The sequence below is a fragment of the Elgaria multicarinata genome, chromosome 3, assembly GCF_023053635.1.
Source record: "Elgaria multicarinata webbii isolate HBS135686 ecotype San Diego chromosome 3, rElgMul1.1.pri, whole genome shotgun sequence".
NCBI lineage: Eukaryota > Metazoa > Chordata > Lepidosauria > Squamata > Anguidae > Elgaria > Elgaria multicarinata.
The window spans coordinates 157311070-157324618 of record NC_086173.1 but is presented as its reverse complement, the minus strand read 5'-3'; the positions used below and the strand labels follow the sequence as shown (position 1 = coordinate 157324618).

General features: G+C 45.1%; 1 protein-coding gene across 1 annotated transcript in view; it reads right to left on the bottom strand.

Annotated features, from left to right (window-relative positions):
- The window catches only part of LOC134395616 (zinc finger protein 197-like), a 148595-nt gene that overhangs the window by 24067 nt on the left and 110979 nt on the right, over window positions 1-13549 (bottom strand). The window contains 5 exon segments of the mRNA XM_063121774.1: window positions 3869-5994; window positions 7798-7924; window positions 8985-9049; window positions 9499-9628; window positions 9799-10053. Of these exon segments, the coding sequence (XP_062977844.1) occupies window positions 3869-5994; window positions 7798-7924; window positions 8985-9049; window positions 9499-9628; window positions 9799-10053 (2703 nt within the window).

The window sequence follows — 13549 nt, the reverse complement described above, 5'->3', positions numbered from 1 at the left end:
GTGCCTCCAATTCCCAATCCTCTCAGGCGATCCAGAAGGATACCATGGTCAATGGTATCAAAAGCTGCTGAGAGGTCCAAGAGTACCAGCAGGGACATACTCCCCCTGTCAATACTCAGGCGTAGATCATCCGCTAAGGCGACCATAGCGGTCTCAATTCCGTATCCTGCTCTAAAGCCAGTTTGAAATGGGTCTAGAAAATCTGTGTCATCCAAAACTGCTTGGAGTTGGTGAGCAACTGCCCTCTCGATCACCTTGCCCAGAAATGGAAGATTTGATACTGGTCGATAATTGTTAAGATCCAGAGGGTCCAGGGAGGTTTTTTTTAAAAGTGGCCGTACCACCGCTTCTTTTAAACATGATGGAAAACTCCCCTCCCTGAGAGATGTATTAATAATACATTGTAGTTGTAATCTAACCGCATCTCCTCCCTGGGCGACCAACCAAGAAGGACATGGATCGAGAGGGCAAGTCGTCTTCCTCACTCTTCCAAGCAAATAGACTTATAAGAGCAAATAGGAGAGAACATGCAAATAGGAGAGAAGGCAGAGGCAGTGGATTGGCCTACTGGTTGGCGATGTCACAATGACCTATAAGAGCAAATAGGAGAGAACATGCAAATAGGAGAGGAGGCAGAGGCAGTGGATTGGCCTACTGGTTGGTGATGTCACAATGATCAGCAGGACTGGTTTTGAGGAGGCCTATTTCTTCGATTTTAAGACAAACCTTTGACCCCATAGAGAACATAGTTACATAACAACGCTCGCGTATTCAAACGCAACGCTGTGTCAAAATTTCAAAGCAATCGGTGAAGAACTTTCGGAAATATAAAAGCATGTTTTTATGGTGAGGTTGTTACTGGAAACTCATGGCAGTTACCTTTCTTCTGAATGTGTAACTGTCACAGGTGTGACATCTATATTCACTCAGCCAATTGCGAGAGAATATGCAAATAGGAGAGGAGGCAGAGGCAGTGGATTGGCCTACTGGTTGGCGATGTCACAATGATCAGCAGGACTGGTTTTGAGGAGGCCTATTTCTTCGATTTTAAGACAAACCTTTGATCCAATAGAGAACATAGTTACATAACAACGCTCGCGTATTCGAACGCAAAGCTGTGTCAAAATTTCAAAGCAATCGGTGAAGAACTTTCGGAGATATAAAAGCATGTTTTTACGGTGAGGAGGTTACTGGAAACTCATGGCAGTTACCTTTCTTCTGAACGTGTAACTGTCACAGGTGTGACATCTATATTCACTCAGCCAATTGCGAGAGAATATGCAAATAGGAGAGGAGGCAGAGGCAGCGGATTGGCCTACTGGTTGGTGATGTCACAATGATCAGCAGGACTGGTTTTGAGGAGGCCTATTTCTTCGATTTTAAGACAAACCTTTGACCCCATATAGAACATAGTTACATAACAACGCTCGCGTATTCGAACGCAACGCTGTGTCAAAATTTCAAAGCAATCGGTGAAGAACTTTCGGAGATATAACGACAGTAACGAACGGTCTTTTTCATTTTTATTTATATAGATAGATGAAGGGATGTAAAGCATGCAGGCTATAAAAAGATGGATTGTATTTTGGCCATCGACCTCAATGCATGAATTGGAAAGGATGATGACACCCCCTACGCTCACTTCCATGAACAGCTACCCATCCTCTACCCGATAAGCATTTGAAGGATAAGAGTTGCAATTTTGCAGGCTTATCCTTCATGAAAATGATAAACAGAACGGCTCTTGCATTATTGAATGGGGGGCAGAGAGGGGTAGAGGATGACCGGGCAGGAGAATATACTTTAAGTCCAGAGCCAGTGTGTCAACAATTGATTACATTATTATTGTTTCTTGCGCAATTTAGCACGATGCGTTTGGGACACAACTCTTTTTACACTCCAAACAATGATAGTGTTACTCCCCCGTGTGAGTTCTTTTTTTAAAAAAAATTTTTACTTGCAAATATAAAAACTTAAATATTGTTTTTATTTTATTTATTTATTTATTTATTTATTTTATTACATTTTTATACTGCCCAATAGCCAAGGCTCTCTGGGCGGTTCACAAAAATTAAAACCACAATAAAACAACCAACAGGTTAAAAGCATAATTACGAAATACAGTATAAAAAGCGCAACCAGGATAAAAACCACACAGCAAAATTGATATAAGATTAAAATACAGAGTTAAAACAGTAAAATTTAAATTTAAGTTAAAATTAAGTGTTAAAATACTGAGTGAATAAAAATATTCAGCTGGCGACGAAAGCAGTACAGTGTAGGCGCCAAGCGGATCTCTCTGGGGAGCTCGTTCCACAACCGGGGTGCCACAGTGGAGAAAGCCCTCCTCGAAGTAGCCACCTGCCTCACTTCCTTTGGCAGGGGCTCACGGAGAAGGGCACCTGTAGATGATCTTACGGTCCGGGCAGGTACATATGGGAGGAGGCGTTCCTTTTGCTGCATTGTACTATCTATGAGAAAGCCCTCCTCCTATTAACATATCTACATTATTAACTATCTACATTATTAACATAATGTAGAAACCATACATGCAGGGAATAAGAGATTACATACGCTTTCTTTCTTTTTTAAAAAAGTAGAAAGAAAATGCTACCCAATCCAACACTATAAACACACAGCACAAATTATTTAACATTAGTTATGGGGCAGTTTTAAAGGATAATTAATTAATTAATTGGTTGGATAGGTCCCCAATCAGAGCTATTCATTTTAATTGTTGTAATTGTTTCCCGAGAGGCTATTGTAACTATAAGCTGTTAAAGGCAGTTTGTACCTGTGCTGATGCTGTTGTTTTGTTTGTGTGTGTAATAAAACATGACCATTCTGCAGCAAAACTGTCTTTTTTCTTTTGTCTTTTTAATACCCTTCAGTAAGTTTCTCTGAGAGCGCTATTTCCCACACTATTACCGTACCACCTCCTTCTATTTCATCCTTTTGCCTCCTTCCAGCATTTAGCTATCAGCATACGTGCTGCTATTAAGATACCCAGTTTGCGTTTTGTGTAATATAGTTTGGTTTTGGCCCTCAAGTTTATTAAACAATGCAAATTCTGGTGTTTTTATTACTGTCGTTTCCATTACGATGGATATTTCTTCAAACATCCCCGTGCAAAATCTTTGCATATGTTCACAATCCCACCACATGTGAACATAAGATTCCCGAACACCACACCCTCTCCAGCACAATGGTGAGGACTTGTCTATTTTTGCTATTCTGCATGGCGTGAAGTACCATTTTGGTAATATTTTAAGCAATATTTCTGTACATTTAGCTGATGTGGCTTTAAAAGAATTTCCCCCCACATTTTTGTCTCGTATTCTTGATCTATTCTAATAGCCCATTCAGATTCCCAGCAAGTTCGTAGTCCTTCCTGTGATCCTAAATCCAGGAAAAGTAGTAATCTATATAGTGATTTGCCTTTTAACTTTTTCTGCTAAGTTAGCCGTCATTCCTTCCAAATCTGTCAGGTTTCTGGTGCCTTGCTGCACGATGTACCGCTTTCTAAGACATGTGGATAGTTGATACCATGCTAACCATGTTTGTCTTCCTCAATGATGGCCTCCAGGCAGTCCTAGATATGGGTAAAAAGTCTTTATAATAATGCATTAGTCTATCCAATTGATTGTCTTTTAAAGCCTTTTTGTTTATGATTCTGTCTTTTAGGTGAAAATTCGGGAGTCCACAAATAGGTATGAGTGGAGATGTCCCAGGCATCAATGATTCCTTTCTGTATTTCTAGACTTTTAATATAGAAATAATACTTGTGTGTTGTTGTTGTTGTATGCCCTTTTTAATTCCTTTTTTTAATGAAAGGTAGTGATGTAAGCTTGAAATAAAGCCTTTTCTACAGAAACCCTGTGTGAGTTCTTTGATGAGAAGTAAAGGCTCCCTTATGACTGAAGCTCTTTCCACACTCCAAGCAATGATATGGATTTCCAACTGTGTGAGTTCTTTGATGAGAAGTAAGAGTTCTCTTCTCACTGTACCTCTTTCCACACACCAAACAATCGTATGATTTCTCCCTTGTATGAATTGTTTGATGCTGAGTGAGAGTTCTTCGATGACTGGAGTTTTTTCCACACACCAAGCACTGATATGGTTTCTCATCTGTGTGAGTCGTTTGATGCTGAGTGAGATATTTCTTCTGACCGAAGCTATTTCCACACTCCAAACAATACTATGGTTTCTCCGCTGTGTGAGTTCTTTGATGAGAATTGAGAAGTGCCTTCTGACTAAAGCTCTTTTCGCACTCCAGACATTTATATGATTTCTCCCCTGTGTGAATTCTTTGATGAGAATTAAGTTGGGCCTTCTGACTGAAGCTCTTTTTGCACTCCAAACATCTATATGGTTTCTCCCCTGTATGAGTTCTTTGATGAGAATTAAGTTGGGCCTTCAGATTGAAGCTCTTTCCACACTCCAAACAATGGTATGGTTTCTCCCCTGTGTGAATTCTTTGATGACAATTGAAATTTGATTTCTGACGGAAGCTCTTTCCACATTCCAAACAATGATATGGTTTCTCCCCTGTGTGAATTCTTTGATGACAATTGAAAGATGATTTCTGACTGAAGCTCTTTCCACACTCCAAACATGTATATGGTTTCTTCCCTGTGTGAGTGATTTGATGAGAATTGAGAAGTACCTTCTGACTGAAGCTCTTTTGGCACTCCAGACATTTATATGGTTTCTCCCCTGTGTGAATTCTTTGATGACAATTGAAATGTGATTTCTGACTGAAACTCTTTCCACATTCCAAACACTTATATGGTTTCTCCCCTGTGTGAATTCTTTGATGAGAAGTAAGTCTTTTTTTCACACTGAAACTCTTTCCACACTCAAAACAATGGTATGGTTTCTCCCCTGTGTGAGTTCTTTGATGAGAAGTAAGATTACTCTTCGCACTGAAGCTCTTTCCACACTCCAAACAATGGTATGGCTTCTCCCCTGTGTGAGTCCTTTGATGAGAATTGAGATCTGTCTTATGACTGCACCTCTTTCCACACTCCAAACATTGATATGGTTTCTCTCCTGTGTGAGTCCTTTGATGCCGAGTGAGATATTTCTTCTGATTGAAGCTCTTTCTACATTCCAAACAATGATATGGTTTCTCCCCTGTGTGAATTCTTTGATGAGAAGTAAGATTATTCTTCGCACTGAAGCTCTTTCCGCACTCCAAACAATGGTATGGTTTCTCCCCTGTGTGAGTTCTTTGATGAGAATTGAGACCTGTCTTATGACTGCACCTCTTTCCACACTCCAGACATTGATATGGTTTCTCTCCTGTGTGAGTCCTTTGATGCTGAGTAAGATATTTCTTCTGACTGAAGCTCTTTCTACATTCCAAACAATGATATGGTTTCTCCCCTGTGTGAGTTCTTTGATGGGAATTGAGACGTGCCTTCTGACTGAAGCTGTTTTCGCACTCCAAACACTTATATGGTTTCTCCCCTGTGTGAATTCTTTGATGAGAATTGAGATCTGTCTTATGACTGAACCTCTTTCCACACTCCAAACATTGATATAGTTTCTCTCCTGTGTGAGTCTTTTGATGCCAAGTGAGATATTTCTTCTGACTGAAGCTCTTTCCACATTCCAAACAATGATACGGTTTCTCCGCTGTGTGAGTTCTTTGATGAGAAATCAGAGTCCGCTTCTCACTGAGGCTCTTTCTACACACCAAACCTGGACACCGTTTCTTCAAGGTGTGAATTTCACAATTAACTTTAAAGTTTGATTCAGACTTGAAAGTTTTCCTCTGCACATGGAAACTTTTCATTTCCTGTCTATGATGTATTTCTTCCTGGATTGTGCTATCATGGTAGCCATCACCCTGAGAAGCAAAGAATTTGTTCCTTCCATTGCTATTTAACTTTGTTTTACTTCTCTGATGTTTGCTGTTGTTATGTTTGTCTCTTTTCGGTGACATCCCACCTGGTTCCCTCTTATTCTTCCTTTCCCGCCAGTAATTTTCTGGAATAAAGAGAAGAAATTGTTAAAAGTCTGGGATAGCAATAGAACTTAAAATAATGGAGTACCTTCAATCAATGACTTTGATCAAAAGAAGAACTAATAAGAGACATTTATTTATTAATTCTTTTATTTAATTGGGGCATTTAGATACCACTGAATCTAATAAAATCTCAATATTAGAAGACAATATTAAAGAAAACAATACTAAAACAACTACAGTAAAAGCAATCAAAGGAGCAGCAAAATGAGAGGCATAATTAATTTACTCCATGCCCAGGGAAAGCCAGGGTGAAAGGGTGTGTTTTTAGGACACGTTTAAAGGATGTCACCTTTTCTGCTTCACAAACTCTGCGAGGGAGGGTTTCCCACGGGATGGGTCCTGCTACTGCAAAGGCCTGCCATCTGGGTACATCACGGTGACATTGTGTTCATTTTGGAATGACCAGCAAGGCCTCCTCTGCTGATCTTAAAGGTCACCTGGGTATGAATCAGGGAAGGCAGTCTGCTAGGTAGTGTGTTTATGGCTTTATATGACGATACCTTAATGCTGAACGTGGTTCGGTAGCTAAGAACTCTGCTGGACTCTCCCCCCCCCCCCACAGGGCAAACTGCCATCTTGGCCCTGTGGGGAAGAAGAAGGACCGAGGGGACAGGAGCAGGCAGAAGTAACATCGGGGCCTGCTCCTGCTGGACTCTTCCCCCCCCCCACAGGGCAAACTGCCATCTTGGCCCTGTGGGGAAGAAGAAGGACCGAGGGGACAGGAGCAGGCAGAAGTAACATCGGGGCCTGCTCCTGCTGGACTCTTCCCCCCCCCCCCACAGGGCAAACTGCCATCTTGGCCCTGTGGGGAAGAAGAAGGACCGAGGGGACAGGAGCAGGCAGAAGTAACATCGGGGCCTGCTCCTGCTGGACTCTTCCCCCCCCCCCCCCACAGGGCAAACTGCCATCTTGGCCCTGTGGGGAAGAAGAAGGACCGAGGGGACAGGAGCAGGCAGAAGTAACATCGGGGCCTGCTCCTGCTGGACTCTCTCTCTCTCTCTCTCTCTCTTTCTCTCTCCTCCCTCCCTCCCTCCTTGACTCCTTTTCCTTGTGTGTCATGTCTTTATTAGATTGTAAGCCTGAGGGCAGGGACTGTCTTTTTTTGCCAAGTGTAAGCCGCTCCGAGAGCCTTTTTTGGCTGAGGAGCGGGGTATAAGTATGATAAATAAAATAAAATAAAATAAAATAAATAATAAAATAAGAAGCAGCCAGTGCAGTTCTTTTAACACAGGTGTTACGCCTTGTGCTCTGCCTGGGAAACACGCTTTTTCTGGGCTGCCTCTTATTAATTAGGGTTTTGCTCTTGTTGGTTTTTTTAAACTCTGTGCTGTTTTAATGACCCTGTTTAGATGACACGCTAAACCACTGGAGTTAAGCATTTTGAGCTAACCGTTAGGGCTTCGTGCATCGTGTGAACCATTCCTAACCACGGTGGCTACATAACCACGGATTAAACACACTCACTAACCATTTGCTACAAAAGGGTTAGCGGCCTAACCATGGCTTAGCATGTTATCTGAACAGACCCAATGAGTCTTGTGAAAATGCTTGTGGTATGTTTGAAGCTGCTCTCTTAAAGTAGCATTAAATCATTCCACAATTTAATGTATTTCTTTTCTCTTTGAACGCTGCTTTCTGAGGGCTGTGCCCTAAAAGGCGGCCTCAAAACCCTCCTAGAGGGCAGGTGCCCAAAGTGGTAATATTGTCATCATGATTGCATTTGGAATCCCATGATATCATTAAGCAGGCAAACGGAGCCTTACCGAGAGAGTCCACGATCCCCCTGTTCTCTTCCATGACCTGCCTGTGCAGGGCTCTCTGGTCAGGATCCAGCAGGGTCCACTCCTCCTCTGTGAACCGCACAGCAACCTCCTCGAAAGTCACCAGACCCTGGAGGGAAAGACAAAAGATTTCCTTCTCAAGGATAACATGAAGTGAGCTGGCTGGGCATTAAATGCAGGAATGAAACTTGCTTGCTGTGAAAACCAGTTCTGGGGGTATCAACAGCCTAAGAAATGTCTCTGGCCCTCCATCCTGCTTGTGGGTTTTCCAAAGAGGCAACTGTTGGGCCACTGTGAGAAACGGTGTCAGAGTAGATGGGCCTTCTGTAGGCTCCTAGTTTTGCCAGAGACAACGAGTAGGAAAGAGGCATACTCAGGCCCTGGGTGGTGAGCAGGGGATGGAGGCACACGGGCTGCTCCCTGCCTTCTCCGCAGTGATCCTTCCTCCTTCCTGCTCCATCCTCCTTGAACAAGTGTGTCTGTGACTCACTTCACCAAGAGAGAAAACTGCGGCTGTATGGGCAGACCCCACTTCGCAACGGACGTATGAATCCCAGATGAGTGTTCTGGTCTTCAAGGATTAATGGATATGGGTTGGGGTCCCTGAAACACCTTTCAGGCTAAATAACAAAGTGGTACAGCAAAATATACATCTATTCCTTAAATAGAGAATAACAAAACTTTGAAATGATAAAACAAGCAAAACACATTACTCAACACAACAGAAACCATGGCTAGCACATCCCTTAGCAAAATTAAAGTTCTGTTCCTCTCAAGCAACAGAGCAGTCAGCATGAAGATCTCGTAGTAACTTCTCCGGCAAGCATGGTTTGGAGAGCTTAGGTAACCGGGAATGCTTCTCATTCTCCCAGGACCCCTCTCAGCAATCGGATCGTACCTTCGCCTTTTATAAGTCCCACGAGGATGACCTCATCCAAAGTTTTAGAGATGGTCATACCGCGATTCCTATTTCTCTCAATGGAGCCAGATTTGACACTGACACCAAGAACACTGAGATGAAGGTATCCCTGCTAAGCTAAGCAGCTTTCTGCTTCGAGCCCCTAACCAACTCATCACTTACAGTCAGCATACACAGATCATTAGGAATAGCCCTTCTAGGAAATGCAATGAGTGCTTCTCCCCAGTGCACGTGACATTGCTACGCCTACCTGGTCCGGTTCCATTCCTTCAGGAAGAGACGGCTGTGTACTCATTGCCAACGTCATTCCACGCCCTGCAAGAGACAAAGAGATTTGGGAGGCAGAATGAGGCGCTGCTCTCAGAGGCGGAGGCTGCCGTCCTAAACGCCTGGGAAGGAAGCCCCTTGCAACCCAACAGGACTGAACCTACAGGCAAATGCCTAGAATTGCCCTGGCTGTGCAGGAAGTCTAAGTACACCTGAGATCGTTGCAAGATGTCTCATCTTTCATTTGGATTTTAATACTTCAATTGGAGGGAAATGTGTACTTCCCCACTTGGGCTCTAAGCCACAAATCAAAGTGTTTGGTTTTCATCTATAAAGTCTCCAAGTGTTGAAAATTTGAATTGTGGAAAAGGTTGGAGTCAAGCATCCTCCCCGTAGTACTATCTAAGGGGAACAGAAAAGGACTCCAAGGACTCTCTGACATTCCCCAGAGAGCGAGACCAAGTTGAAATACAGCCAAGCCCCAGATTGTTCCTTACCCTGCATGGAGGCACGTCCGTCGCCCTCCGGCCTGATCCCCCTTTGTGGGGGGCTCTGCCAGGTGTCTGACGATGGAGCCGCCTCTGCTGCAGGGAAATCAGGTCCCACTTCTGGAAACTGGGCCTTTACCTGAAATAGCAGTGATGGTCCAACACACGGAATGAGGAGAAGGGTTAGAAAAAAATGGGAGAGTGCAAAATATTGGAGGCGAGGAATGGGACACCTCTCCTGGGGCAATGAGTAGAGAGTTTCCAGACCTCCTCCCTCCATTCCTGTCATCCTGGATGAAACGCTCTCACCTGCTGCTGCTGCTCTTGCTGCCTCGGCTCCTCTGCCTGGCTCAGGAGGAAGCCTTCTGCCAGGGCCACCGCCTGGGAACTGGTCTCCGCTCCGCATTCCCTCACCCAGTTCGCCATCTCCGCTGGCAGGATGGTCAGGAACTGCTCCAGGATCACCAGGTCCAGGATTTGGTTTTTCGTGTGTCGCTCCGGCTTCAGCCACCGATGGGAAAGAGAGTGGAGCTGGTTGCAAACTTCTGCAAATTGTGCCTTTACCTGAAATAGCAGTGATGGTCCAAGACATGGAATGAGGAGAAGGGTTAGAAAAAGGATGAGAGAGGAAAGAGGTTGGGAGCGAAGCAAGTTTCTGTGGCAATTTACAGAATGGGTTGATTTCAAATAACCCTCCCTCCCGTTCCTGCCCCCCTGGATGCAATGCTCTCACCTGATGCTCCTCTTGCAAGCAGAGAGTTTCCAGAAATCCTCCCTCCCATTCCTGAGCCCTCTAATGCAATGCTCTCACCTGCTGCTGCTCCTGCTGCTTCTGGTCCTCAGCCTGGCTCAGGAGGAAGCCTTCTGCCAGGGCCACCGCCTGGGAACTGGTCTCCGCTCCACATTCCCTCACCCAGTTCGCCATCTCCACTGGCAGGATGGTCAGGAACTGCTCCAGGATCAACAGGTCCACGATTTGGTTTTTCATGTGTCGCTCTGGCTTGAGCCACTGATGGGAAAGAGAGTGGAGCTGGTTGCAAACCTCTCGGGGTCCATCAGCCTCCTGGTAGCGGAACTGCCTGAAACGCTGGAGCTGCACATTTGAGCTGGCCATGTCCTCACCCAGGTCCTTCTGCTCCGTTCTTTCCCAGAATTCCTCACTGCTCTCGGTCTTAACAGCATCAGGATTACTTCCTGCTTCAGGGTTTGGCTCAACCATCATTGATCTGTATTTCCAAAAACCTTCAATGGGGCCAAAGAAAGTTTTCTTTCTTTCATATTGGCTTACGAGATGGTGCTACAAAGTCAAGACATGGTTCCGTTAAAGGAAATTTATACTTTCTCCTTAAAGACCCCCTTTTCATTAACCTATCTTAAAATTTCTGAAATTGAGGCTGTCCTTTAAAGTAATCTCTGTTGATTAGTCAACTGATTTTACAAGGTCAACGGATGAAACATCTGGATTTAGATATGCATAGAAACAAGACATTCTAATTCATAGGGAGGTTTCTTCCTTCTACATTAACTTTGTTTCACTTTATCTATTTAAAAAGACCAAAAGCATTTCTCCCTGGTTTCTAGAAGTCCAAAGAAGCAAGAAATTTTGTGCTACACAGAAACTGGAATTCACCAGTTGTGCTCTGCTGGTTTTGTTTTTAGTTTTAGTTTATATACTGGTTTTTTGAACACCCCTTTTTCATCCTCTTCGCCATTTCTTTATCATCAGCCTTCTCCTTCTCAAAGGGATTCCTCTCCAGCTGCTTCACAGGATTCAGCCAAGATCTTTTGCTGCCTTTAGCCTCTCACCTCCGCCACACTCACCCCCCACAATAGTAAAAGGTCAGGAGTCACCAATTAAAGAACTACCTATCCTTTCCTGGCTATCATAGCTAGGAGTTGCCTCGCTGGAGCACAGGACAGGTTCTCACAGGGCACCGTCCTCCAGCCGAAGAGATCACAAGATTTATGCCCCCTCAGAAACCCTGGGTCAATGATCTGTTGAGGTTTGCCTTTTCCCCCCTTTCCGAATGTGTAACACTTCTTTTTTGTTCTCTTTTACTTCTCCATTTATTGATTCAGTTATTATCAGCCTCCTCCTCCTCTCCTCTCTCTGCAGGCCGGCCTCTCAGGGGGGTCCCAAGATCTCTGGCTGCCCTTGGAAAAACTGCCATAAGCGCCCCTCAATTCCCCCCCAGAGTAAAATGACTACAAAACTTGCTGCCCTTTCAGGGGTCTCCAAATCACTTGCCTTTTGGGGGGAGGGGTCTTGGGGGGCCACCTGGTCTCCCTCCACCCGCCTTTGGTGGCTGCTGTCAGTCCGGCCGGTCCAGCAGAGAACGAGGGCAGCGTCTCAGCCCCAGGCAGGATTGCACCCGGGGACCCCCATGGGCCAAGGGGGAGGGTGTGTGTGGAGGGGAAACAGGGGCCCGATGAATGGGGGAAGAAGGACCGTCGTCCCTGCAGAGCGGCCTGATCGAGGAAGCAGTTCTGCTCCATGGACCCAGCAGCGGCGGAGGGAGGAGGGGGCGGAGACTGCGGGGGCTCCCGAGAGGCTCAGCCTGGCAGGTCTCCTCCCTATGGGGTGGGGTGGGGGGAGCGTCCAGCCCCCTTCCTGTTGCGAATTCAGATCCTGCTCTGACCCTTTGGGGGCTGAATTCGGGCATCTCCCCCCTCCCAGGTCTCTCCCTCCTCCTCCTCCTCCCCTGCAACCCAGGGACCCGCCTTCAGCCCAAGGCCAGGAGGGCTCTCACCTGATCCCGCCCAGGAGGCCCCGATGCAGCGCCCGAAAGAAGCTCCAAGGCCTTTTCCCTCCGGAGGAAGAAGGAGGCGGCACGAAGGAGCGCAGCTCCAAGACACCGGCCCCTCCTCCCCTGCCCCACATCCCCTTCCTCTCTAGGAATCGAGCTCGTTTCTTTAACCCTCAGGAGACCAGCAAAAGGCAGCTAATGAGACAGGGGATCCGTCTTAAATGTTACTTTGCTGACGCCTCTCCAGGGTCCCCCCACATCTCTCCCTGTGACGCCTCTCGGGAAACCCGGCTAGCGAGAGATGCTCTCCTGTATTGAGGCATCATGAACCAGCGCAAATCCCATCCTTGCAGAAAGGGGCTGGTAAACCTACAGGCCGAGGGGAGCCCGGGCCACAGAGAGGGCTTGTGAATCCATATCCAACAGATTCCCCAATAAATGAGTTCAAACAGTGGGGCATTCTTGCCGTCAAGATGTTTAAATCCCGGTTAGGGAACGGAATTGGGGGAGATGGTCCCACCTGCTGTGGATTCTGCCCTTGCTTATATGAAGTAGGATCACCCTGGCTTTCCCCCACGTGTCTGGCAACTCCTAAAATATCAACAGGTGTTTAAAATGGGGCAAAATTGTCTAAAAATTCCACGGACAATATAATTATTTCTCATATTCTGATCATTTTTCACTCTACAATATCGCAGAAATTGTTGTTTATATAGCTTTCTTTGTTGTCTTTGTATCAATAGGTAGAACTAAGTGAGACACACAGGAAGTTAGATGGAAGAGGAAGTCAGGGACACAGACTTTGATTGAAGGAATACTTGCCCAATCAGGAGGTGACACAGCAGTCAGTGACTCAGCACTCTCAGGAGTCAGTCAGGGCTGGAGAGAAGTTAGTTAGAAGCTATGTTTGTTTGAGGCAATAAAAGTTTTATTTTTATATAATACTGCATTCCTCATTTGCAACAAACCTATCTTTGAAACAGTCTTGGCATTCCTTTATATACTCCACCGCCTAATTTAGTAGGCTAATGTGAAATATGGCTTGATTGTAAATAAATATCATTCTATAGCTTTAAGTACTTCTGTTTCCCCCTACATCTGAGGTATTCGATGAGAAGATCAGATTATTTCTTTATATACTCTATCACCTAACTAGGTAGTCTAATGTGAAATAGCGCTGGATTGTAAATTAATCTCATTCTGACTGAACTGCTTTCCAAATCCCAAGCATTTATATGCTTTCCAACATATGTGACATTTTTATAAGAAACTAGCTGTACCCTGCCACGCGTTGCTGTGGCTCAGTCTGGTTA